General features: G+C 40.8%; 1 protein-coding gene and 1 non-coding gene across 15 annotated transcripts in view; both read right to left on the bottom strand.

Annotated features, from left to right (window-relative positions):
- NCOA6 (nuclear receptor coactivator 6) overlaps window positions 1–27,714 on the bottom strand; it is a 101,328-nt gene that overhangs the window by 611 nt on the left and 73,003 nt on the right. For 7 of the 14 annotated variants that reach the window (XM_036419755.2, XM_036419754.2, XM_036419763.2 and 4 more), the window contains 5 exons: window positions 26,835–26,956; window positions 20,649–23,615; window positions 17,508–17,576; window positions 14,261–14,297; window positions 8,777–8,925 (listed from right to left, as the gene is read on the bottom strand). In XM_036419755.2, coding sequence (XP_036275648.1) covers window positions 8,777–8,925; window positions 14,261–14,297; window positions 17,508–17,576; window positions 20,649–23,615; window positions 26,835–26,956 — 3,344 coding nt within the window. Of the gene's footprint in view, window positions 1–8,776; window positions 9,049–14,260; window positions 14,298–17,507; window positions 17,577–20,648; window positions 23,616–26,834; window positions 26,957–27,714 lie in introns of those variants that run through there. The other 7 variants (XM_036419757.2, XM_045574573.1, XM_036419765.2 and 4 more) reach the window with 7 other exon arrangements.
- On the bottom strand, window positions 24,092–24,194 carry LOC118708622. Its single transcript, XR_004984675.1, has one exon. It is a non-coding gene; the product is annotated as a U6 spliceosomal RNA (small nuclear RNA).

Genomic DNA, 27,714 nt, shown 5'->3' with positions numbered 1-27,714 from the left:
TTAGGCAGTCCACAAGAACACAGATTAACCTACGTGGAGCCCTATTGGCTCTGAATCAGTCTAAGGCTGTGGTCGGCAAACTGCGGCTAGCGAGCCACGTGTGGCTCTTTGGCCCCTTAAGTGTGGATCTTCCACAAAATACCATGGCCTGGGCGAGCCTATTTTGAAGAAGTGGCGCTAGAAGAAGTTTAAGTTTAAAAAATATGGCAATTTCAATCGTCGTACTGTTGATATTTGGCTCTGTTGACTAATGAGTTTGCCGACCACTGGTCTAAGGGCCTCAGAAGGGGCACTCAGAGTGAAGAGGGTTTCCGGCTTCTGTGTACTAGAACCTGGCAACTGGGAAAATGTGATTCAGGTGGTGGGAGAGGAAGCACACATGCGTGGTTGGAAAAAGTGGCAGGAAGGGGAAAGCTTCTTTAGCCAGGAAATTAACCCCATAATCTCCATCACCAAATCCCATCACCCAAAGAAATGATGGATAGAATTGACAGTGCTTTTGATGAGAAATCAATGAATAATGCAACACACCCAAGTGAGTCAATTGTGCCTGAGTGCAAAACAAGTCTCTGGATCCTTTTGGAGCCTAGCCATTGTTTTGTAGTCATGAACTTACTTTGCCATGCTTATAGTCAAAGCTTCTAAATAACATGGCCATGACCCTTGGTCAACAAGTGTCTAGCCAGGTATATTATCATGGTTGTGGATACATACAGGCATATAAGCAATTCAGAGCAATCCATTGCCTATTCTGTGAGCCCCGGTGATCCTGAGGACTTCAAGGAAGAGATGCAAAAACGGAGTGATTTACACACAGGGTAATAGTGACATAATTCCTTTTGTATTATCATAGTGTCTTACATCAATCAATTCAATTTTATCTCATATTTAAATTATGTTTCTAAAAAACTTTCCCACCAAGTTTCTTAGAACAGAGTACAATGAATAGTCTGAAATTCTCCAAATGTAAACATTTAAAATCTCATATTGATCTTAAAAATTCACCCTCATTCTTCATACTGCTACATATTTTGATTTTAATATAAAAACAGTATTTTAAAATTGTTTCCTATCAAGGAGAAAATAATTTTCTAACTCATTAATGTGTGAAATGAATCATATTTATCTATTTCTGAAAACTAGGCTGAATTTTTGTTCTTTTAAATATATTTTATTGATTTTATACAGAGAGAAAGGGAGAGAGATAGTCAGAAACATCAATGAGATAGAGTCATCGATCAGCTGCCTCTTGCACACCCCCTACTGGGGACGTGCCCGCAACCAAGGTACATGCCCTTGACCGGAATCGAACCCGGGACCCTTCAGTCCCCAAGCCAACGCTCTATCCATTGAGCCAAACCGGTCCCGGCATAGGCTGAATTTTTGGATGCTGCATTTTAGATTTGATGTTCTAAGCAATTTTTCTTCTCTTTTGTATCATAATAGTTTGAGAACACAGATTCAAAAGGTAGATGTAAAAAAGCAGTATTAATGCTAAGAAGTGACTTTCCAAGAGGCAACCTGTGAAATGTTTTTGGAAATTTCAATGTCACATATTGAAATTGAAAAAAAAAAAAATATATATATATATAGGTCATGTTGCTTGTGCTATGGGGTAGAATCAGTCTCTCTGATTTCTCATTAGTCTTTTGCTAATCAGAGGACAGTTAATCTGACAGAATGCTGATAATGGTATTCATTTTAATCACATGTAATTTAGAGTCTCACACAACCAAAATTCCCCTTAATCAATTCTTTTACTTTCAACATTTAAGTTTCATTGTCACAGTAGCAAGCTGGTCATTTGCAGTAAAAATATACAGTTTTGTCTTGATGGAATATTCATCCTTAGGAAAATATTAATTAGGTCAACTTTGGAAGCTTTTCTTTTGTTGTGATATGAAGGATCAAGTGGTGTTTCTGAAAAACACATACGTGGCTGGGAAAAGAGGCAAAGAGAGTGTAGGGAGGGGGACCTGGGTAAGCAACCTCAGGTTTTCCCTCCCCATCTCCTTCCATCTGTTACTGTTCCAAAGAACCCAAAAATCTGGCAGGCTGTCTCTGCTCCTGAGGATGAATCAATGAGTGGGACCCTGAGTAAACAACTGATTTATGCTAGAAACAAAAAAAAGTAATCTTTTAGATACAGGTAGAGGATGGTATCTAAAAGATACCATGAGGAAAAAAACATATCGACTTGATTCTGAAGTCTCTTATCACCTTCCCTGGATAAATCTAGCCAATCTGGGTCACAGAACAAATTCATTTTTAATGTGTTTATAAATCTGTCTTAAAGATGAGTTTTTGTTTTGTGATTCAATTTTATACTCTCAACAAAATGTTACCATTTTTACTACTCCATTGAGTATAATAAGAGAATTTAGAGGCAAACCCTTTAAGGTAAGGAATTCTAGGTAACTTCAGGCTGTGCATCAAGCATGTTCTAAAGGTCGCCTAGTTTATCTGATTGAGCATAATCCCAATCCCCAAGACCCAACCCCCTTCAATATCATAATGGCAAAAAATCCCCAAACCATCACATATATTGTCGAAAAAATTGCTTTTTAAACCACCAAGGATTTTACAAATTAATGTAAAGATAGATATACAAATAGATAAAAAACTAATGGTGGAGTTACAGCATTCATATGTTCATATTTTAGAACTACCTATATGGTAAAAAACACACAACAACAACAACAACAACAAAAACCCCACCCCAAACTGGGTTAATAATGGTCTTTTAGGAAGTTGTCCATTTAAATTGGTAATTTGATGTGCGCATTTTTTTCAACCTGATTGTCTCATTTTGACATTAAGCAAACTTGGCCAAATCTACAGTACAAGATTCTATTAAATCTTCTAGTAGGTGGGCTTTGCTTTACTTTCGAGGAATTTTAGAAACTTCATTGGTCTTTTTACTGTACTACTTCTAGCCAAGATTTCTACTTAATTGTAAAAAAAAAAATTCTGAACATTTCCTTTCAAAATTTGCATGTCTGGTTTCTAAATGATTCAATAAGAATGCAGCTTCAGACAGTTCAGGGTTTTTCTCCCATAAGATATATCTATGTCTGTTCATTTGTATTTCCACAACAGCACTTCTGTTTTAAGAATATCTGTACACATTATGTTTTTATTGTTATATATATATCTTTTTATTTCAGAGGGAAAGGAAAGAGAGAGAGACATAGAAACATCGATGAGGAGGAAGAATCATTGATCAGCTGCCTCATGCATGCCCAACACCAGGGATTGACCCCACAACCTGGTCATGTGCCCTGACTGGAATCAAACTATGACCTTCTGACGCTCAACCACTGAGCCATGCTGGGCAGGCCATTCTATGTTTTTAGATTGTTGCTTCTCAAGTCACTGGCTGTGGGTATGGTAGGATTTTCACCCCACTTTGCTGTCTTAGGTATCTCAGGGCCCCACAGGGACTCCCACAGCTGCTGATGACTACAAGTGCTATGAATTTCCCTAATATTAGCTTATTTTCCTTGGTTTCTAACTTATGTATTGAACCTCATGTTTTTAACTTCTGATCCTTTTCCCTGCTTGAAGATATAACACAAAATTATACACAGAAGAATAAATAAAGAATGATAAGGGAAAAAGAATAATTTCTGTGTTAATGGGGAACTCCTATGCCAGGAGTAGAACTACTTATTTGCATATTTATAAACAACACTTCTGATCAAGTCCAATTTTAAATAGTTCACTGATTTGTGGGAGCCAATTCCTGTGTTTGTAATTAAAAGTGTGTGTGTGGGAAATCCAACCATCTAAAAACAACAGATTAGAGCATAATTTATCAACCATGTGGGCCTCTCTGAACTTGCCCAGAAATCATCCATCCCACCTGCTCCAAGCTGGCAGTCTAGTACCCTGTTTCCCCAAAAATAAGACAGTGTCTTATATTAATTTTTGCTCTCAAAGATGCGCTAGGTCTTATTTTCAGGGGATGTCTTATTTTTCCATGAAGAAGAATACGGTACACATTTATTGTTAAATGAAAATAAAGGAAATTTATTTACGGTAGTACGGTAGTTGTCAACACAAACCAGACAAACTGTGAATCCTACAGTATCAAGAATTTACTCATTTATCCAATGACAATCATGTCATCATCTTCTGGAACATCATCATAACAATCCAATTCCTGAATTTCCTGGTAAATTTCTTGTGACTCCATTTCTTTCAGAATCAGTGGACCAAATCTCTCATGTTTAGCAATAGCACTGTCTTTAAATGAGTACTTCTTGTCAAGGTAGCCTGCTTGCAGTGCATTTGCAATGCAACTGTCAGTGATTTTCTCCCATGAATTCTTCACCCAAATCACAACTTCTTGCAGTTTAGGTTTCACAAAGTTTCCACGCTGATTTCTCTCCATTCTATTTTCAATGTAGTCATTAATTTCCATGTGCAAATTGTCTTTGAATGGCTTCTTTATTGCAATATCAAGAGTCTGGGGATAGGCCATCATTCCTGCGGGAATCATTATCTGATCTATTTTTCTTTCGTGAAGAAATGTCTTCATGTCTTTAGCTCGGTGAGTGCTGGCTGCATCCCAGACTAGCAGACCTCTTTGGCTCCCTTGCATAACAAGTGGCAGCATTAAATCGACCCACTTCCTTATAACTGCTTGTGTGGCCCAGGCTTTTCCAGTTTCAAGAATAAAAATGCCCAAAACACATTCAATCTTTTCCTTCTTGCTCTTAGAAATGATTAAAGGTGGGATTTTAGTGCCATCCAGACGAATTGCCAAAATACAGGAAACACATGCACTTTCGTAAGCAGTGGAGGGAATGTACACTTAAGAGACACCCGCTGTTCAATTGTTGTTTGAGATAATTGGCCCATAAACACTGCAGTTTCATCCATAGCAATCATGTTGGAAAGATTGTATTTAGAGAAGTCAGGATCATCAATAAAGGACTTGAATGCAAGTGCTCGCTTAATAACTTGAGTATCTTCCAACCTAAACAATGTTGTACAATAGATCTTCTTAAAGACAGTTCACTTTGCTGAAGGAAATTATCCAACCAGTGTTGTGATGCTTTGAAGTCTTCGGGGGCTATGTCAAACTGTGGTGCCATTGCAAGGGCAAATTCTTGAATCTGAGCCCTATTCACAACCAAAGCCTTTACTCTCCTGTCAACAACCCATTCACAGATCAGGTCTTCCAGCTCGGAAAATAATGGTTGCCGACCTGATCCACACTTGTGCTTTTTAGCATTTCCCTTGTCCACTTGTTCAATGAGGTTACCATACTCTGCTCGCCATTTTCGGACCAATCGGATACTCAACATATCTCTTTGCAGAAAGCAGTAAGATTTTGGCCCCAAGAGTCTTCCACGATTCTTTTCTTGTACTCCACGGAGTAGCTTTTTCTTTTTGCGCTCATTTCTAGGGGTAAAAAAAAGGAATTGGGGTATCAAGGTGGGGGGAGGGGGATCACTTAAAATGACACAAGGGGGATCCAAGGGGGGAATCAAAATGGCACAGGAGAATCAGAGGGGGGATTACCATTTTAGTAACCCCTTTTGATCCTCCTGTGTCATTTTGATTGTCCCCTCTGATCCTCCTGTGTCATTTTAAGTGAATCCCCTCCCCCCATCCCTGTGCCACTGAACACCTTCACCAGACATCCCCCCTACCCCTTTATCAGACTTTTACCCCCTGGGACCTGCCTGGGGACTGTCACTGGGCTTGCTGGGGCCTGGATCTGGGCTGGAGCAGGGTCTGCCACTGACTGAGAACCTTCAGTCATCATGAGGGCGGCCTCGAGCATCAGGTAGTGTCACCAGAGACAGACCAGCATTCACCACATTCGCTGCGTCCCGTCCACTCTAATCCTCCTGTTCTTCTCACATCTGCGGAAGTCTCCTCCTCTCTCCCGCCCCGCGCTCACCACTCACTCCGACCTCCGCTCCGCCTCCACACAGCAGTGACGTCAGGACTCCGCGTAACGTCACTGGTTGCTAGACCCCAGTCGGGGCGGCCCTAGCGACCAGTTTATGGTAAATTAATTTTCATTCTGAGACAGAGCCTAGGGGGCCTTATTTTCGGGAGGATGCCTTATATTTCACTCAGAAGGAAACCTGTAAGTAGGTCTTATTTTCGGAGGATGTTTTATTTTCGGGGAAACACGGTAGGCCTTAACCAACATGATATGAGCAAACTGTTCTCACAGCAGGAACATGATTTATGCTACCGTATCTCAATAATTCAAAAGTACCAATACTTTTCACTACAAACTGCTCATAATATTGTACTTCTTAGTTTTCAAGATTCTTGTGAAAAAACACTATTTCTGATTTTGTTTCTGCATATCTGACCAAAATCTTATGAGTACAAAAAGGCAAAATGCTTTTTCTCTTCAAAACTTTAAGAACTGATGATGTAGGAAGATGTTTCAGGTCCCCAGAACTACACATTTCCAAGTTTGAGAACCATAACTTTTAGAAACCAACTTGATATTTTATGATCACTCCATGGTTATGCATTCAAATACAATCACAGAAAAGCTATCTTATAGCTTTGGTTCACATCTGGATACAATATGGCTGGCCAAATAATTAATATATATACTATATATATTATTATATATTATTAATAGTATAATTATATATATATACTAGAGGCCTGGTACACGAAATTTGTGCATGGGGTGGGGGGGTGTCCCTCAGCCCAGCTTGCACCCTCTCGAATCTAATAAAATATTATGCACCAGGCCTCTATTCTATCTATCTAATAAAAGAGTAATATGCAGATTGACCATCATTCCAACACACAAGATAGCTGCCCCCATTTGGTCAAAGATCTTTCCCCCATGTGGATACAAGATGGCCACCACAAGCAGGGGAGGGCAGTTGGTAGGGACCAGGCTTGCAAGGGAGGGCAGTTGGAGATGATCAACCCTGCAAGGGAGGGCAGTTAGGAGTGACCAGGCTGGCATAGGAGGGAAGTTGGGAGCAAACAGGCCGGCAGGGGAGCAGTTAGACATCAATCAGGCTGGCATGGGAGTGGTTAGGGTGATCAGGCTGGCAGGCAGAAGCGGTTAGGGGAAATCAGAAAGGCAGGCAGGTGAGCAGTTGGGAGCCAGCAATCCTGGATTGTGAGAGGAATATCCGACTGCCTGTTTAGGCTTGATCCCACCAGGATTGAGCCTAAATAGGCAGTTGGACATCCCTCGAGGGGTCCCAGATTGGAGAGAATACAAGCTGGGCTGAGGGGTACCCCTCTGCCCCCATGCACGAATTTCATGCACCAGGCCTCTAGTGTGTGTGTGTGTATTATCGATATTATGTTATTAATAATATATATATAATTATTAATATATATTATTGACCAGCTGGTGATTCTTGGGGTCTGGCCAGAGCTCTGCCATCCTCTAGAGAAATACTAAGCACTCCTCTGAAGACTACAGTCATTATAGCCTCTCCTAAACTATTTGCTAAACTTCAAAACATGTATGGGGCAGGTATTCCAACCTGATTATGATCACTTTGGAATAATGCCGTTTAAGTATACAAGCCTATTACCCACCCCTTTTCTAAAACTGGTTCCAACTTTCCATCTCTTCTTGGGATTACACTCAACCAACTGAGCTACACCAGCCAGGGCCATGTTGACACTTTAGACTTTAATTCTAATGGTAATGATAAATCATTGAAGGGGTTTAAGCTGGATAGCAATAAAGACGGATAAAGTGGATGAATTTGGGCCACCTAACAAAATCAGCAGCCTTTTGTGATGGACATGAGAGTGAGGGAGAGAGGTGCCAAGGAGGACTTGCCTAATAAAGATGGTGGTCCCAATCACTGAGGTGGGGAACAATGGCAGAGCACTTGACACTGGGGTGAAAATCGTAAGTCTGTTTTCAGACATGTTGAATTTGAGGTCCTGTTAAGGATATACATGCAGTTATCTAAAGTCTCTAGAGTCTGTACTAAAAATCAATTCATGAGTAGTCTATGAAAGATTCTAACTGAAGAATGGAGGCATGAATGAGATAAGTTAGGGAGAAAATACAAGTTGAAGAAAAAAGACAACTTTGGATTGAAGTTTGAGGAAGGCCAACATGTCTTGGTACAGAGATTGAGAAGAAGTAGTCAGAGTAGTCAGAAAACTATTGGGAGTTCTGGGTCATAAAAGCCAAGGGCAGAGTTTTAAAAAAGGAGATAATAGTCAACAGAGAAGAGAAAACTGGTAGTGTAATGGTCTTGAGAAGATCAGAGAAGGTGGGATCAAAGGCATTGGCCTTCAACTTGAGGAGGGACAGCTACTGTATTATAATAGGAGCAAAGGAGGACATTGGTAGATTTATGTGAGAGTAGAGGGATTGGTAGTGAGAGTAGAGGGATTCTATTTTCCCTGGGAAGAGGTGAGAGTTTCTGCTGAGAAGAGAAGAAAGTAAGGGTTGTAGGTTTAAAAACAGTAGGGAGGGGGAAAAGAGAATTGATTACAGAAACATAGAAAGATGGCTGGGCCATTTTATTAAGGACATATCTGAAGTGGTGATAATGAATCAATCTGCCTGCTATGTTCTTTTTTCTAACAGTGGTTGCTGTTCTTATGTAGGCACACAAAAAACACAGTTAAATGAACTAACAAAGGACCAAACAGAAGTCAAAGTAACTTGACAAGTTTGAGAAATGGATGCAAAGATGAAGCAAAAAGTCCTCTGCAGCTGTGATAAGGATCCCATTCTCCTATTTGACCTACAAATAGTACACCCCACCCCCCCACCCCCCCACCCCCCACTAACCTTTAGTAGAGCTGGAAGCTGAAGCAGGCCGAGAGGATCGCTTCCGATGTCCGTTTTCCACACTTTCAGAAGCCACAGTTGGTTCTTCAGTTCGGGAATTTCTCCGGCTTGGGGTTTTGGACTTTTCAATTATGTCTTTGGGATCACTGCTGACAGACGGAAGCACAAAGTTTCCAAGGAGGTGAGGGAATCAAGTCACACAAAAACGGGTTCTTCAGATAAGAGTTTCATTCATAAGGCAGGAGAACTATATAGTCATTCTGGAGAGAATCCTGGGACAATGAGCACAATTACCTTCTATAATTACTGACAATTTAAAAGCAAAACTAACGCATTACATTAGTAAAAATAAAGGATTAAAGCATAATGCTAGTGAAATTGTGTAAAACGGTAGAAGACATGGAACTTCACACAAAAATCATGCAACTTCCTCACCCATTTTTTTAAGATATTATTATTCACCTTCAAAAGTTAAGAGTACCTAAAGTCTAGAAATTACTAATATATGCTGGCATTTACTATGAGCCTGGTGTAGTCAGATAATGACTTATTACAAGTCATATTACAGAAGAGTATACATGGGAATATATTCACAATACACTGATGGATGGATATATATATATATATATATATATATTTTTTTTTTAAGATTTAAAAAAATATATATTTTATTGATTTTTCACAGAGAGGAAGAGAGAGGGATAGCGAGCTAGAAACATCGATGAGAGAGAATCATCCATCAGCTGCCTCTTGCACACCTCCTACTGGGGATGTGCCCACAACCAAGGTACCTTGTCCTTGCCTGGAATCGAACCAGGGACCTTTCAGTCCACAGGCCGATGCACTACCCACTGAGCCAAACCGGTTCCGGCTACACTGATGGATATATCGATTGTCCCTATTTTAATCCCCCTTTTTAGTATGTGAAGATTTTAAGTTGGTAATATCCAGTATTGCTGAGGGTATAGGTACAGAAACTCCTGATGGAGTGTAAACTGAGTATCACAATGGTTTTCAATAGGAGGTAGTTTTGCCTCCTTGGGGACATTTAGCAATGTTGGTAGACATTTTTTTATTGTCATTTTGGGGTGGGAGGGAGATGAATGCTATTAATATCTTTAAGTGGCACCTACCAGGATGCTACTAAACATCCTATCATGCATGAGACAGGCCCCCACTCCCAATAATTTTCTGATCTAAACTGTCAGTAATGCTGAGGCTGAAAAACCCTAGTGTAATCCTCTGGCACAGCAATTCCAGTCCTAGATTCCTAAGGAAACAAATGCTTTTACAGAGCTCTAATTCCACACCAGATTGTCAAAGCATTTTATTCATATTAATGAAAACAGAGGACATAAATGCTTAACTATAGATCCGTTAATTAAATCATGGTACATTATATGCAGTCATGAAAATTATGTTGTAAAGGCTAATGATAAAAACTGTTCATGAGACTTCTGATCAAGATGATGGTGTAGGTAAATGTGGTACTGGAGTCCTCCCAGAAGCACATAAAAAATACAACCAAATTACAGAACAACCATCATTCAGAACCACCTTAAATCTTGATGAATTTAAGTCCTACAACTAAGAATTTAAAGAAGCCATATTGAGTCCTATCCAGTTGGCTCAGTGGCTAGAGCATCAGCCTGTGGAGTGATGGGTCCTGGGTCTGATTCTGGTCAAGGGAACATGTCTGGGTGGCGGGTTCAATCCCCAGTTGGGGGCATGCAGGAGGAAGCTGATCAATAATTCTCTCTCATTATTCATGCTTCTATCTTTCTCTCCCTCTCTGAAACAAAAATAAAGAATAAAAAATAAAGAAGCCACGTCAAGACTGAACTGATAGGCAGGCACCATATCTGAGACATCATCAATCTGATTTATACTGTCCCACCCCTCCTTCCTCCCTGGTGATTCCCTGAGGTTCTGCCCCCACACAACCTGGCCCATCCAAGCAGTTCCCAGTGCTTAAAAAAAATAAATAAATAAAATAAAATATATACACACACACACACACACACACACACACACACACACACACATATATAATAAAAAAAGGATAGCTGAAACCGGTTTAGCTCAGTGGATAGAGCATCAGCCTATGGACTGAAAGGTCCCAGGTTCGATTCCGGTCAAGGGCATGTACCTTGGTTGCAGGCACATCCCCAGTAGGGAGTGTGCAAGTGGCAGCTGATCGATGATTCTCTCTCATCGACGTTTCTAACTCTCTATCCCTCTCTCTTCCTCTCTGTAAAAAATCAATAAAATATATTAAAAAAAATAAAAAGGATAAAAAAATCTATCTATATAAAACCCTAATATGCAAATAGACCAAACAGTTAAACAATTGAACATCTATTCACTATGACGTGCGCTGACCACCAGGGGACATGTGCAGAACATGGCTGGCATCTGCAGCAGGTGGCAGAGCATGGAACATGGCAGGTGTTGGCTGTGGCAGGATGGTGGAGCAGGTGAGTACGGGTGTCAGACTAAGGCAGGGCGCTTATCATTGTCATTGGGGTGAGCCTCTGGGGGTTACCGAAAATTCTATACTCCTGTGCACTGTACTCCTGCTTGGCACTTGCACCTGTTGCTGGCACCAGCCCCACTCACATATACTGCTGGAGTCTGAGCCACTGTTTGCACCCACTGCCAGTGCCCAGTACTGGCTCCGATTGCCCCTCAGGGTTTCTCCACCTCCCCCTGCTCCTGAGGGGCGATCATGGCAGCAGCTGCTGCTCACATCCACTGATGGCACTGGTCCTGCTTGCAACTCCTGCTGGTGCCAGCCCCAATCGCTCCACGCTGTCAGCGGCTGTGAGCTGGGCAGTGCCAGAGTGGGATTAGAGCTGCCGGCAGACAGGGGACAAGGGTCCGTGGCAGGAGGGGCTGGGCAGGGGCACAAGACCTGCCCCTGTGCCCAGTGCAGACTTGTGGCCCACAGTTCCTTTCAAGATGCAATGGGCCCCTAGTACGAATAATAAAATGGCAATGAATGAGATGGGAAGGAGGTTGGAGGGCTGGTAAAAAAGGTGAAGGGATTTAGAATACTAATTGGTAGTTACAGAATAGCCATGGGGACATAGAGTATGAAAGAAAATATACATGCATATATGCATAGCTCTTGGACACAATGTGGTGAAAGCTGGGGCAGGCGACAGGCAGAAAGGGGTAAGTGGAAGAAAATGGAGGCCATCTATAATAGTGTCAACAATAAAAACACAACTGTTCATGATATAGTGAGGAAAAATGCTACCAAAATTATGTATAGTATAATCCCATTTTCATAATATTGAATGGATATGTGTGAGATATGTGTGTGTGTGTGTGTGTGTACAATGAATAGCATTTATATAGGATATCCCAAAAAGTGTATACACACTTTGAATAATTATAAAGGCTGGGTTTATTTGTGTTTTTGTTGTTGTTGTTAATCCTCACCCAAGGATATTTTTCCATTAATTTTTAGGGAGAGTGGAGAGAGAGGGACAGAGAGAAACATCAATGTGAGAGAAGCACACTGATTGGTTGCCTGCTGCACGAGCCTCGACCAGGGCCAGGGCCTGAGGAGCCTGCAACCAAGGTACGTGCCCTGGACCAGAACTTGAACCCAGGACCCTTTGTCCACAGGCCAATGCTCTATCCACTGGGCCAAACTAGCTAGGACTATAAAAGTAGTGTTTATTAAAAATACATATCATTTTTATTAAAACTGAGCTATCAGCTGTTAAAATGTATATACATTTTTGGGAGACAACTGTATATAAACACTATACACAATAAATATTATTGAATCACAGGAATACTGGTTTACTGGTAATTTACTGATCTGTTCACTCTTGTCAACTGACCCTTTGCTAGTGGCACTATGGCTGGGAATTTAGCCATAGTGTTCATTATCTTAGTTTTAATGTAATGATTGCCCCAGAAGCCAAGGTAAGTCAAGGAGAGGTGAGGCTGAAGCTGGGGTGGAGTTACAGGTCAGAGAGATTTACACATCCTTTTAGAAGCGGTGAAGATGGCTTTCTGGCAGGGAGCCCAGAAAATGGTCAAAGCCTCTGAGGAAGAAAGATTTCTAATGGAGGTGCCTCTTTCTCTGTCAAAACAAAAGCCACAGCAATACTGCCCTGGTGTTTATATGATCAAAGTTCAGATAGCTCTAGAAACAAATACCCAAGGGGTATTTTTTGGTCTGATTATCTTCTTTCTCTAGCCACATAATTGGTGTAGGCTTGAGAAAAGTAAATAAATTCAATTATCAGCCCAATACAAAAACAAAAAGCCTAGACAGGCACAGTAGAAATAGCAATGATTTTTGGAGCCAGAATAACAGGGGTTAAGTCTTACTATGCATTTGTTGAACATGATTTGTAATTCTAAGCTTCAGATTGTTTTGGTTTTAAAAAATATATATTTTATTGATTTTTTTACAGAGAGGAAGGGAGAGAGATAGAGAGCTAAATACGTCGATGAGAGAGAAACATCGACCAGTTGCCTCTTGCACACCCCCTACCGGGGATGTGCCCGCAACCAAGGTACATGCCCTTGACCGGAATTGAACAGGGACCTTTCAGTCTGCAGACCGACGCTCTATCACTGAGCCAAACCGGCTTCCGCTCAGCTTCAGATTTTTGATCTATACATCTCATTCACAACACGTTAGTGCAATGTGAGGGCTCTGGAGTCATGATGCCTGGGTTTGAATCTCAGCTTCACATTTACTAAAATCTTTACCTTGGGTAAATTCGCTAACCTCTATGATCTATACATGCCTTATCTGTAAAAGAGAATTTACTTTCCCAATAGATAGATACTGTGAAAATCACATGAGGTAATACATCTAGGAAGCTTATAGTCCAGTGCATGGCCTAGAATAACGTTCAAACAAATACTGGCTATTATTACCACTGCACTGGGTCAATATGAGGATTAAATGACAGAATGATTGTGAATGTGTTTTACAAACTAAGTTGATGTACAAATATGAGAAATATTATCTAGTGCATTCCTACACTGAAAAGGAATGGCTTTGTGAAAACGACAATACTCTTCTCCATGGGGCTAATGAGGTGGAAGCCACAGTTGTATTTCACTTTGTTGGTTTATGTGAGACAGCATAGATAAAGCATGAGTTTTGGGTCAGACCACACCGGGCTTTCTCTTCTGACTTGAGGATTAAACAGCTATACTTCAGGTGTTGCAAGGACTATTATTAATGACTACCATAGCAACAGCTCCTATATACTGGACATTTACTATTTACTCCTATGCTGAGTGCTGAACATATCTCATTTAGCTTTCAAAACAATCAAGAAAGATATTTAGCCACCAAGTTTTATTTTAAAAAATGTCACCTCTGAAAGGTTAAGACTCATGACAGCTCCCTACGTTAGAAGGGGTTTCAAGGTAAGAAAGCAGATACCCTGCAAAAAGGTTTATGACATATTGATGCTAAGTTTGCAGAAATGATCATCTTACCTTTGTCCAGAGACTACGGCAGCATTTGCCTCGAGTTCTGTAAAAAAACAAAGGACAGAAATGAAATGTGGAAGTGTATGGTGTATATGTCCACAAGGAGAAGCGAGGTGTCCACAAGATTTTTAAAAATATATATTTTATTAATTTTTTACAGAGAGGAAGAGAGAGGGATAGAGAGTTAGAAACATCGATGAGAGAGAATCATCGATCAGCTGCCTCTTGCACACCCCCTCCTGGGGATGTGCCCGCAACCAAGGTACATGCCCTTGACGGGAATCCAACCTGGGACCTTTCAGTCTGCAGGCCAACGCTCTATCCACTGAGCCAAACCGGTTTCAGCTTTTTAAAAAATATATATTTTTGATTTTTTACAGAGAGGAAGAGAGAGGGACAGAGTTAGAAACATCAATGAGAGAGAAACATCAACCAGCTGCCTACTGCACACCTCCCACTGGGGATGTGCCCGCAACCAAGGTACATGCCCTTGACCAGAATCGAACCCAGGACCTTTCAGTCCGCAGGCTGATGCTCTATCCACTGAGCCACACGGTTTCGGCCACAGGATTCTGAATGTCTTATTTAGGCTAAGTTGTCTCTGTGCCCAGCAGTATCCTCACCCTACAAGGTATAGAGACAGAGCTGGCACAGACACAATTCGGTTGTCTGGGGCATAAGACACATACTTGGTTTATTTTTATTTTTACTCCACACTGTGAAATAATCCTGTTTGGATCAATAGAATTAAATTCACACTGCCTTGTTAATATTCCACCCAGGTATAACTAGGTTAGTAAAATAAACCTCTTTCTCTCATGTAGATGAGATTTGTTTTCATTCTTAAAATATTCCCACTCTTTTGACACTTTTTAAATAATGACAGTAATCTTCCAATATGTCTTGTACATCTATTAAGAATGCATTCTCCTTATGGGATTTTAGAGGGCAGACAGCTTTGCTTTTGAGATATTGTCTACAGACCCCATTATGTTCCTGTTCTTCAACCTCCCAGCAATGCCCTCCAAGAAAGCAAAATCTCAGTAATTTGTCTACCAACCTTTTGCTTAAATAAGCATCCTATGGGTTTACCAGGCATTTCTTTCTCAGCTCCAGCAGCAAAACATCTTTTTCCTACATTATATGCCTTTAGGTAGTTCATCTTTTCTAAAAGACTTCCCGGATGCATCAGATAACAATGATCTCTCCTGACTCTAGTCTCCTACAGTCCTGTCCCTACTTTGAGAGAATTCAGCACCTCACATTCAGTGTACTTGTCTAACATACCTTATTGCTTAATTGATAATCTCCTTAGAGGCAATGAAGCCTAGAGTGCCTAAGTTAAAATCATGACTTCATTGCTTAATAATCATGTGACCCTAAACAGATTACTTGACCTTTCTGTGCTCAATGCCTCATCTGAAACCACTTTACCCATTTCAAAGATTAAATGAAATATCACATATAGAAATTTTAGTACAGCCCCTGGTGCTTAGTAATAACTCAGTGTTAGCTATTATTATTTTAAAGTAATTTATTTACAACATTTTAAATTTGTCTTTATTGTTGAAAGTATTACAGATGTTCTCCTACCCCCAATGACCCCCTCCCCCCCACTCCTACCCCCTAGTGTTAGTTATTATTGTTGCTGCTATGATACTCATGTTGGTGCAGCTTCATATGAGGGGGCTGGATTATTCTTATTTGCTCCTAAGCTCCCCATATCTGACCCATATAACATGAAAACCCTTCCCTAAGAAACAGATGCCAACTCATGAGTCTCTGTTGCCTTATTGGCTCTGCTGGAGCAAAGAAACTTACGTAATGTGCACAAAAATGAAAATGGCTTTGTCAAAAGAGGATGATTACAAAAAAATCTTGATCAGCTTGCTCTTCTGGAACAAAATTCAATACTATCACAGTTAATTCATGTAAACCGGGATCAAAACGGGTTTGGTGAAGGCAATTAGTGGGTTTGGGAGTATTTTAAGGAGATTCATCCTAAGTCAAACTCTGAAAAGGAACAGGATTCTTGAGCCAGTTATTCTGAGGAGGACATATGATATGGTAAAGCCCATTTCCTGGAGTAAAAACTTGGGATAGGAAACAGAATTTCCTTCCCTTTTTTAGCTGCTTCTTTTCTCACCAAAAAAATGAGGTTTACCATCGTAACCTTTTGTCTAAATAACCTGTTCCATTCCCACAAATGTCAGGGAACGTGTGACCAGATGGTAGCCAAGGAAGAGTCTGGGTGGCTGAAATGTTTTTGTTCATTCGTTTGTTCAGAGGCCTGATTTTACCAAGAGTGTGCAGTAGAAAGTTATCACACAGGACGGAGCACCCTGAAGCAGGTTTAAAACATTTAATCACAAGTGATACCTCATTTTCACTGGCTTACAAACAAAATTAAACACAACTGTGTTTCTTGCTTATAAATGTTATCCAGTGTATCAACTGTGCTGTAAATGAGATTGTAACCTACTTGTGGAAAGCAATCATACATCTTTTTTTTCTTTTTTTTTTCTGGTACCCCTAGAATGACCTACAGTGACAATGACGTGGGCAAGACCAAACTGCAACATATCTATGTTATTTATCTGTTTGGCTGTCCTATGAAGGCAGTGATGTTATTGCCATCAAGATCCTCATACCTTCAGAGCTGACCCAGCATCCCACAACAATTATTTGTCAGATTACCATCAACTTCACCTTCCAAAAACACCATCCTTAGTGCTATTTATAGTAACTTGGTCATGAGAAGAAACTTAATGCCATCCAGAGATGACTGAAATGACTCTGTTTTCCTGAAGGAATTGCTACCTCACTGTAGCAGAGGTTCTCACAACAAGCCTCCACTCCTATCATGATAATGCAGTTACTATCTTAGTGCAGTAACGCTTGTCACCCCAGTCAGTACCATATTCTAGCCAGTCAGCTGCCAGCTATGAATGCCAGGGTTATGGAACAGGGTGAACTCTGCAATGGAGACTCCCATGGCTGGGCGAAGACAGACAATGGGCACCGAGATGCTCTTCTTGAGTTCCCTGGCTGACACCAGGAATGTGTAAGAGAGTAAGCTGGTTGGGGGAAAAATAACCTCAAATAGTACTTCACAAGCTCTGCCACTAACCAAAGACTGCTCTGAAGCAAACTGATTAAGATAGTTTCAGCCACTTCCTGGCACATTCAGGACAGCAATAGTTCCTTCACTTGTAACCCATTCCACTCTGAGTTTTTCCAAAGTGCACCTTACCTGGTCTGGCAACAGACCCCTGCAGTGCTGTGGCTGGAGTTTCCTTTGGGACTAAATTCTGTGAAGGGGCTAAGGCAAGAAAAAAACAAACACATAAGTCTTTTATTTTCTAAACAAAACAGAAAGCATTGATTGAATCAAGGTCTAAGTAATTGCTGAAATATATATACTCTTAGAACGTAGTGCTTGAAGTTGACTTTGAAAGTATATTTCAAAACTTACTTAAAAAATTAACTACTACAATACTGAGTAATAAAGACTAACCCTAGGGATATTTGTTTTTCCTTTTTGTGTGAACAAAGATCAAGGAAGGAGGTGGCTATGAGAACAATAGCACTCATAATTTTTGCTTCTTGGGGTTAAGTTCTGTCCTGTCTTTAAAAAACCTAAAAGTATACTTTAGTAGGCAAACCAAACCACTTTCAGAGGAACAATGAATTACACCATTCATCTTACCATTTAAAAAATTGTCTCATCCCTCTAAAGACTACAATCCTTGAGGTTTGAAATGAACCATAATTTATTTTGTACTTTTCTACAGCACCTGGCAAGAGCAATGAATAGAAAATAGGTATTCAATTCATACTTAAAAAATTAATTTGATATGTTATTTACTTATCTGGCAAGGCACTGTGCCAAGCACACTGAGAGACCAAATTACATTCTTTCTGCCCATCAGGAATTCAATCAGGTATTAAAAATAAGATATACATATGTGGGACACTGGTGTGCACTGTGGTGTTATATGCAGATTCATATAAAGTGCTATGGAGGTCAATTCTAAACTGAGAAATCAGAAGGGATACTAAAGGAAGAAACATAAGTATTAGGTTTTTGAAGGACAGAGAGAACGTGGGCCCTTGAAGAGAAATGGAATAGAATATACACAATAAACTCTAGGATAGAAAGTTCTTGGACCATACAGTAAATGTTAAAGGCACAGATATGCCACAGCCACTCAAGGGTATGTCCTCCCACCCTAATACTTGAGTCTAACACCCTATATTCACTGCATTAAGTTTTACCCACCTATGGAAATTATGAATTTTTAGATTTCTCTCTCCACTAGGTAAAAAGTCAATAATGCATTTGTATTGAGTTTTTATATGCTTATCTGATAAAACTTAAAATGATAACTTAACTTCTACTTTTAACTCCAGTATTGCTTTCTCACATTTTCAAGGTGAAAGCACAGCAGCCCCTTGGGAAAAAAAAAAAAGTTAACAATCTTAACTAAAATTAAGAATTTTTCCAGCTGAAACCGGTTTGGCTCAGTGGGTAGAGCGTTGGCCTGCAGATTGAAAGGTCCCAGGTTCGATTCCGCTCTAGGACATGTACCTTGGTTGCGGGCGCATCCCCAGTAGGGGGTATGCAAGAGGCGGCTGATTGATGTTTCTCTCTCATTGATGTTTCTAACTCTCTATCCCTCTCTCTTCCTCTCTGTAAAAAATCAATAAAATATATATTTTTTAAAAAGAATTTTTCCAATTGCTGGTTCATCTTCCCAAGGCTCACACATTTCCCTAGGATTATATATGATCCAGATAAAAATATTTTCTAATAACTTCATCATTATTTTCTTGGTACCAGAGGGAAAAGTTCCCTGAGATGAAGTAGAATGAAAACATTTAATAGCAGAGACTATATTTAAGTAATATGAGGTTGCTTTTTAATCCTTAGGGCTCACCTACCTCCGTGGAACTAGAACTAGAACCAGAACCCATCGGCGCTCAGCCCCGTGAAGTCTGGGTTTTCTGCAAGGGCAGTGAGCTCCTGAAAGGCCGCTTCCCTCTCTGTATCCTGAGCATTGGAGTGAAAAGGCACAGGGGGGGAATTAGCCTTTCCAGAGACCTGTGAGGCAGTGTGCTGGCCCCTTTGTGCTAGGCTCATTGAGTCTTTGTATAAATTCTGTGAGGCAAGAATTATAATCTCCATTTTACAGGTGAAGCAAATGGGCTTATAAGAAGTTAAGGAATTTATCCAACTCTGATTGGTAACCAGTAGAGCTAGAATTAACTCTGATCTGACCCTGAAGCTTGTGTTCTTTCTGCCCCTTCTCGTGGGTGCTTACCACGCAGGGGTAGGCACTAGAAGCATTTTGGCTGCATAAACAAGACAGGCATTATTAACTGTCCTAGGATATATCGAAGGTCCTTCCTAGCTTCTACACTACTTAAGATTCATAGAAGAATGTGTGTGTGTGTGTGTGTGTGTGTGTGTGTGTGTGTGTGAGATGAGTGCAAAGGGAAGAGGGGGAAGTTATTAGAAAACTATGCTTCCATTGTTAGGCCACTTTAACAGAGGAAATAATCTGGACTAGATACACATAAGCAGAATAGAATAATTTAAAAAGAAACTAATAACACTTTTATTACCATTTACTAAATTATTACTATGTTCTAGTTTTGTGCTAAGCATGTTATATGCATCATCTCATTGAATGCTTACAGCTATTATTGTCCCCACATAACAAAGAAGAAAATAGAAGTTTGGAGTGGTCAAGAAACTTGCCTAAAAGCCACTTATCTGGTAAATGCTGGTGCTGTGATTACCAACCCAAGCCTGTCTCTTAAGCACTTTATTTTGCCCATGTCTATTATCATGAAACCTGATTTTCTGGAGCAGCAGTCTGGATGGAATAGTCTCTGGGACAGAGTAGAGTGAGGAAGGGGCTAGGAGAACCCTGTTCTGAAACTGTTGAGAGCATTTTTACCATGGTAAGGAGAACCTGCAGAAGCTGCTGTTTACATTTCAGGGTCAATGTCAAACTGGAGGCTAACAATATACACTTTAAACAAATACTGAACTACTCTGAGCTTCAATCTACTCATCTATAGAATGGGGTCAGGGCTACCTAACATAGTTTGGTATGAAGATGTGACATATGTAGAAAAGTTTTCCTGTAAAATGGAAAACTATATAAATGAAAGGCATATCATTATTTCAGGACCACGCTAATCAATGAAAGCTTAACATAGGATTTTCAAAATATATTTCCCCAATGTACTTCCAATAAATGAAACACCACTATTGCCATTTAGCCTATTCTTCTTCCTCCAAGTAGAAAAGGAATCGTGCTCTCTTGTGGGATAGGTCATAAAAAATGGACAGGAGGAGATGATGCCAGGCCCGAGTACATACCTATGCTGGGAAGCAGCTCTGGATGGGATCCCACCTTCTCCTCCACTAGGCCACCTGCAAGTGGCTCAGATGCTATGCCAACATGATTGTTTTTTGTAGCTGGCGCCGCAGAGATGAGCTCAGAGGGTACAAGAGTGGTTACAATTGAGCGTACACTGGTGGGAAGGGTACTGCCAGGTAAGCTGGGTCCTGCTGAGGTGGAGCCCGAGCCCATGGGGCTAGAGGTCACTTTTAGCATAGTGGATGCTGGGGGCGTTGGGGTTTTACTGTCCAGTTCTGTGGGTAACTGTTCTGTTCCCACAAGCCCTGGAGCTGTGGTCTCAACCCCGTGGCCTTCAGTCTCTCCGTCTGCACCGTATTGCTCTTCCCCTTTATCGAGAGAGCCTGTAACTTTCTTACATGCCTTGGTTAGCAAAATCTGGCCGATTTTGTCCACTTTTCCTTTGCCCTTACTAGATGAAACTGGGCTTCGCCGGTTGACAGAGGAGCCTGGACTATTGGTCAAAAGGGGAGAAACCATTGTAGTTGACTGTGAAGAGGGCAGAGTGCTTTGATCTGCTGAGGTGTTCACTTGAGAACTAGCCTCATCTGCATTCAATTCTTTCACTTGCTGGACGGGGAGATGAGGTGGGACAAATGGGGAGGTTGTACAAGGCGGGGAAGGAAGCTGAACAGGGGTGGCTCGTGAGTTAAGGACCAAGGGTCGACCTGTATGTATGCTCGGAGCAGGACTACTGGAGGGAGCATTAGGCGGTACAGGAGCAGAAGAAAATTTTATGTTCTGAGGTATGTGTAAAGGGCCAACAACTGCAACGGAGGGAGGTATCAAGCCAGAGTTGGTTGTCAGTGGGGCTGCAGGAATTGTGCTTGGCTGTGATCCTTTCATAACCTGAATTATTGAGGATGAATTGATAAAGACAGGTGTAATGAATTGAGGCCGGGCATTAGACTGAGCAGCTGACTGTCCCTCAGAAACCATAACCTTGCTACCCACATTGGGCATTGTGACGACTGTTGACATTAGTGCAGATTGCAGGTGAGTTGGCAGAGCTGCTGATGTGTTAGCTGAAGTTGTAATGGGATTGGAAGTTACAAAAACAGTTATCTGATTTGGGGGCAAAGGAGTGGAAATGGAGGAAGAGCTGACAGGTCTTGAGATTACTGGAGGGATGCTTGGTGCAACATTAGAACTGACCTCACTCAATTCTGTATGAATAAGGGTTGAACACGGCTCATTACTATGAGGTAAATTTAGGGAATTTGAGGGTTCTTTAGAAGACGGATCCTGCAGTGTGGGAATGACAGATGCTTTTTTCAGATCCTCACCAGAAACTACTGGAGGTGTTACTTCTACATCTGTAAGCCCAGGGGGTTTAATGGTCACATTAGGAGCTCCAGAGTTGTCAAGAAGTTGACTTAATGATGTTGGTGCTTCCCTCATAGCAGGTGACACCAAAATTTTGTTCTCTTCGACGCTGGGAAGTTTGTTAGGATCCAAAGGTTGCCCATCTTTTTTGGATTGATCTTCAGGGACAACCATTTTAACTTCTTGGGCAGGTACCATTTTTAGCTCAACATTTACCTGCTCCTTCCTACCCTGGGAATTCTGGCAATCGCTGTCCTGAGGCATATTCAAGCTCTCCTTGTTATCCTCCAGAGTGCCCCCCATGGCAGCCACAGGCACGGTAGAATTCTGAGGATTCAGCCCACTGTTGTTAGGAAAGCTCCCAGGTACAGGGGGATTAGTCAAAGGAGTGGGACTGACCAATACATTTCTTGGCAACTCCACATTCTGTAACAGGGCTGCATTTGTCTGAGAGGCCAGAGTGAGTTTAGGGGCTTTTGAATTTTGTCTCCCAGGACTTGGAGTGGTTTTCCTACTGGACCCAGGACTAGACCTGCGACTGTTGCTTGGGCTTGCCCGTTTTGTTGCTCCAGAATTAGACTGCTTTCCAGAATTCACCGCCACAGAATCTAATTTGTGAGTCTGTGGGGCAGCAAAGTTGGAAGGATTATTCATGGTAAGATTTGAAGGTGCTTGCCCGATGGCCTTCAAAGTTGTTGGATTTAGGCCCTGTTGATCAAAGCCCCTGTTTAAATTTGGCCTAGGAGGTAAAGGAATATTAATCTGTGGGGGAAACAGTCCTGCTATGGAGGCATTGAGTCTTTCTGGCGATAGACTGATTTCTGAAGGTTCTGTGCTGGGAGGGCGGTTGTTGGGTGTCTGAGGATAATAAGGCCTGGGGCTGGCTCTGTTTGGTGTTTTAGGCCTAGATGTTTGTGTTGGAGCAGCCACATTTGGAAAGTGGTGGCCATGAGAGCTAGGCAGGGAATTTATAGGGGGTTGCTGGGGAGTTGCACCTTGAGTTGCTGGAAGGGGTGATGGTCCAGGTTTGGGCACTGTCATCATTAACTGATTCTGGGAAACCACTAAATGTGAAGGCATGTTATTTGGGCCTCCGGAGACAGATGGTATTTCACTGCTACTTGCTTCAGGAAGTGAGGACATATCTCCCAGTGGTGAGCTGGAAGGATTCTGTGGGTTTTCCTGATATACTATTTTCCTTGAATTGCTTCCCAAAGGAGTATTCACAGGCATTGGCATTCTTTGTTTATCAGGTGATGGTGGCACTTGCAAACTGACCATGACAGGCATACTGCCACTCTGCTGCATGGGCATTCTCTGAGAATCTGGGTTCAGGGGACCCCTTGGGGGATGGACATTTTGGGAGACTGGAAGCCTAACTGATTTGGGGTCCTGCTGCATCATGAGCATCATCATCATTTGTTGTTGCTGCTGCTGTTGCTGCTGCTGAGACTGTGGCTGACTGGGAGGTGGTGGTTGCTGCTGCTGTGGTGGTGGCAGTTGTGGCTGTGGCTGCTGCTGTGGTGGCTGTGCCACATGCTGCATGAGCTGAGGAGGCATCTGCTGAAGTGGCCTCTGTTCAACTGGTTGAGAAGAATAACCTAAAACAAGCCCCCAAAATCAGGGAAGTTAGATTTTTAGCAAGAAAAGCTTTGCTACCTTCAGAGTATTGTCAAACAATACTCATTTAGGCAACTGTGCACAAACAGCTCAGGCATGCCCACTCCCAGGGGGGCAGGGGCAGCCCCCCCATTGTTTGACATAAGCAAAGGGCACACTGCTTAAGGAAGCAAAAAGCAAAGCATCAACTTGAGCTCCTCAGTCTTTAGTGTCTCAATGAGGCATTACTACTAAGACTCTGATAGACAAGACACTCTGTGCTATGCACTGCAAGTGGCCGATTTTATACATTTAGATGAAACGAGAAACATTTAGATGAAACGAGAAAGCTCCATCAACAGCAAGAAGCTGACCACTCAGCACTGGGGTCTCATGCAGGCATAAATATTTCACTATATTAATTTTTTTAAGACTTGGTTTTGTTGAAAACGCCAGCATCGAAGATAGCCTTTTTTTCTGTTTTATGGAACGCTTCATGAATTTGAGTGTCCTCCTTGCGCAGGGGCCATGCTAATCTTCTCTGTTTGTTCCAATTTTATATGTGCTGCCGAAGCAAGCACCAAGATAGCCTTTCAAGTCTTTCAACAGAAGTAAAATATAACATTCTAGGATTCAATTAAGAGGAATTTAAATTTATTTTAATCCATTGGCCGCACACACCATGCTGCATCTCTTAGGTTCAATCCTTTGGGGGAACCCAACTGAATTAAACTACCCTTCCAACATAAATCAGTTCAATAAATTGTTGGGGCTAATAGAAATTGATATACACATTAAAAATAAAATGAGGGCACTAAATTTTTTATGTATATTAATTTTATTTTCTATGAATCTATAATTGGAGAATAAGTAAGCCAGAAGCATAGTCCTCAGGAATAAAAAATAATTTCATACCGGCCAGCGTGGCTCAGTGGTTGAGCATATGAACCAAGAGGTCACAGTTCGATTTCTAGTTAGGGCACATGCCCGGATTATGAGCATCATCCTCAATGTGGGGCATGCAAGAGGCAGCCAATCAATGATTCTCTCTCATCATTCATGTTTCTATCTCTCTCTCTTTCCTCTCCCTTTCTCTCTGAAATCAATAATAATAACTTCAAGAAAACTCTGAGGGACAATGCCCTATAGATTTGCAGAAGGCAACATCTCAAATGATTCTTTTGTGAAGATTTTATTTGGCATTTAAAACCTAAACCTTACATCATCAACCGAAAGGATGAAAACATTAACCAAGAATAAAGGTGGTTCAGTGGGAAAAAGTGGGCATATAGTTGGTATACAATTTCACAAATTAGATTTATTCCATTGTTGCATGAAAAATACATTTGGAAAGTTTTAAGAAGGTTCAGGAGTAAGAATGGTTGGCTCTGGCATTGGAAGAAATGCTTGCTCAAGATTTTAGATAGCTACCAAATGCTGCTGATCCACAGGGTCAGACCCTGTGCTCAAAAGTGAATTAATGTCTTCTGGCCAAAGATTTCCATGGCACCAATGAGTACAATGTGCAGAATCCAGTTGTGAAGATTTTTAAAAAATCCTTTTTTGTTTTAGGCTCAAGTAACATCTTTACATTTATAAAATCAGTAACATGGCATTTCCATAGGTTTAACTCACGTTCACATGTTATGAAAATTGTAATTATTATAGAAGACCCTTGATGTCAGGGCTATGACACAACTGCCTTGTATTTTTAAAATCAGGCCACCAGACAGTATAGTAAATACCAAAGAATGTAGCATAGACAATACTGCAGCCTCTCAAAGGTTAAGAGCAAAGGGGATGACTGCTATAAAGTTCTAGAAGCTAGAGGCAGCAGTTCAAAGGACACTAATGGTAAGACAGATGGAGGTTGCTGTAACATAATGGAGAAGAGGAAAAGCCAGGACACACACAGTGCATATAATATAATCAAGAACCAAATTTATTAATCAAGGGATGCAAACTCATATGCCTTTAGGGCTCAGGCTGGTTGTGAAGAGAAGTGGCCTGATATAAGACAGAAGGAGTTCTGTGGACAGCGTCAAAACACTGAGCAAATGCTCTTGTCTAAAGGCATTTAAATTTAGGCTTTTTGTTTGGTTTAAGACACTGCATGACACCACAAACACAGCCTATAGGCTCCCAGTTTGCAAACTGTAGACAGGAAGCAATTATCGCAGGTGTGAGGACCCCTGGGATTCATATAATAAGACTTCAGATGTGTCTGAGGGAAGTTTGAACACCTTCTAGACATGCCAAAGACTGGTAACCGTCAAGCCTCAACTGTGCTGCTGCAACTCACTGACAGGAAGTGTGGTATGCCCAAAGAATTTGTAATAAATAACACAAAGTATTGACATCATGATGAACTTAATTTTTGAATTACTTTAAAAATACATAAATTAAGGATGGGTTAAAGTTTATCCCTAAAATGACACCACTTTCTTATATGCCAAAAAGAAGGTGAAATAATTTGTGAGAAAGTAAAAAACATAGTCTTTTGTACAGATAGAGGAGAGTGTCCTAAATGTGACAGGCTTATGTGTTTTCAACTGTGTTACAGGGGAGTAAGGTTACAAATCACTGCTCAGGTATAGATATTATGGCAACTGGCCTTGGTTCTATAATTCCTAGGTTGGAATGAATGAATTTTGGAAACATTTTCCTTTTCAACATTTAGAGGGTAATATTATTTTATAACCAGAGAGGGGTACAACACAATATTGGTCCTATTTATTTTTAGATTAGGTGGTAGGTTCACAAGTGTCCTTTTTATAACTCTTTATATATTCTTTATGTTCAAAGATGCATAATAAAACTTCTATTTAAAAACTTATTTTAAACCCTGGTAGTTCTCTGCTCTGAAAAAGCTCCAGTAGGAAAGGCTACAGGAAAAAAGCAGGCAAGCAGGAATAAAGTGAAAATATCTTTTCATTTAATCTTATTCCATTTTGATGCCAATTATATTGACAAGAATAAAGGGGCACTTGACATTTCAGTCTGATCTTATGAGGACTTAAACACTAATTTGAAAAGAATCTATATGCCTTCAGAAATTATATTTGAAATTTTTACTTATCAAAGCAAAATTTCCAAATACTAGACACATTAAACTGCTAGCATAGTTAGGAGACAAAATATTATATTATTGTTTCCCTGAAGAGAAGTCTTGTAATGCTGTATAAATGATGACAAGAATATAATCTTTAACATTATATCACCTGGTGGTCGGTTTGAAAATTCTGGCAGTTTAGGGCCTGAGCTGTCCAAGTTGATTCCTTGTTCTCCAGGCAATGGCTGCTGATCGGCCTCCTCTAGACCAGCTGGGCGAGTATCTGGGGTACTAAAAATAAATTGCATATTTGAGTAAATTGTATAGTTCATATACAAAACTGGCTTAAACCTCTCCCCCTCCCCCGTTTCGGAAGAACTAAAATCTGTTTGCATGATAATGCCTACCATTATTTACATCTCCCTAGTCCAATAAAATATTTAATATTTGGCATAAAGATAATCTGGGCCCTGGCCAAAGTGGCTCAGTTGGTTGGGCATTGTCCCATGCACTGAAAGGTTGCTTGTTTGATTCCTGGTCAGGGTGCATGCCGAGGTTGTAGACTTGAACCCCAGTAGGGGGTGTGCAGGAGGCAGCAGATCATTACATTGATGTTTCTCTCTCTCCCCCTCTCCCTTCCCCTCTCTAAAAATCAGTAAAGGCAGTTTCATTAAATTTTTAAAAACTATTAGCATATCTTTTAGATGTTTTAAGACTGGATCATAGTTTGAGCTATCAACATTATAAGGTACTGTCCCTGAGAAACCACACGATCTGTGCTATATAAAAATTCAACCAGAGAGTTCAGATTGTCTTTTTCACAGATGTTACAGTGCTGGCTCCAACATTTAAAAAAACCTGTCAAGAAGTTGTAGGTTGCTGATGAAAATGGTATTCAGAAGAGACAGAGAATACCAGTACAAAGCAATTAATTTTGCTGCAGAATGAACATTTGCAGACATCCCTATTGGGTTTGGGATACTTTACCTGAGTATAGATTAAAATTCTTAATGGGAAAGAAATGAAAAAAATGTTATTTACTAACATTC

The sequence above is a fragment of the Pipistrellus kuhlii genome, unplaced genomic scaffold (genome assembly GCF_014108245.1).
Source record: "Pipistrellus kuhlii isolate mPipKuh1 unplaced genomic scaffold, mPipKuh1.p scaffold_m20_p_6, whole genome shotgun sequence".
Taxonomy (NCBI): Eukaryota; Metazoa; Chordata; class Mammalia; order Chiroptera; family Vespertilionidae; genus Pipistrellus; species Pipistrellus kuhlii.
Note: the sequence above shows the minus strand (reverse complement) of the source record. Positions and strands in the feature narration are given on the sequence as shown.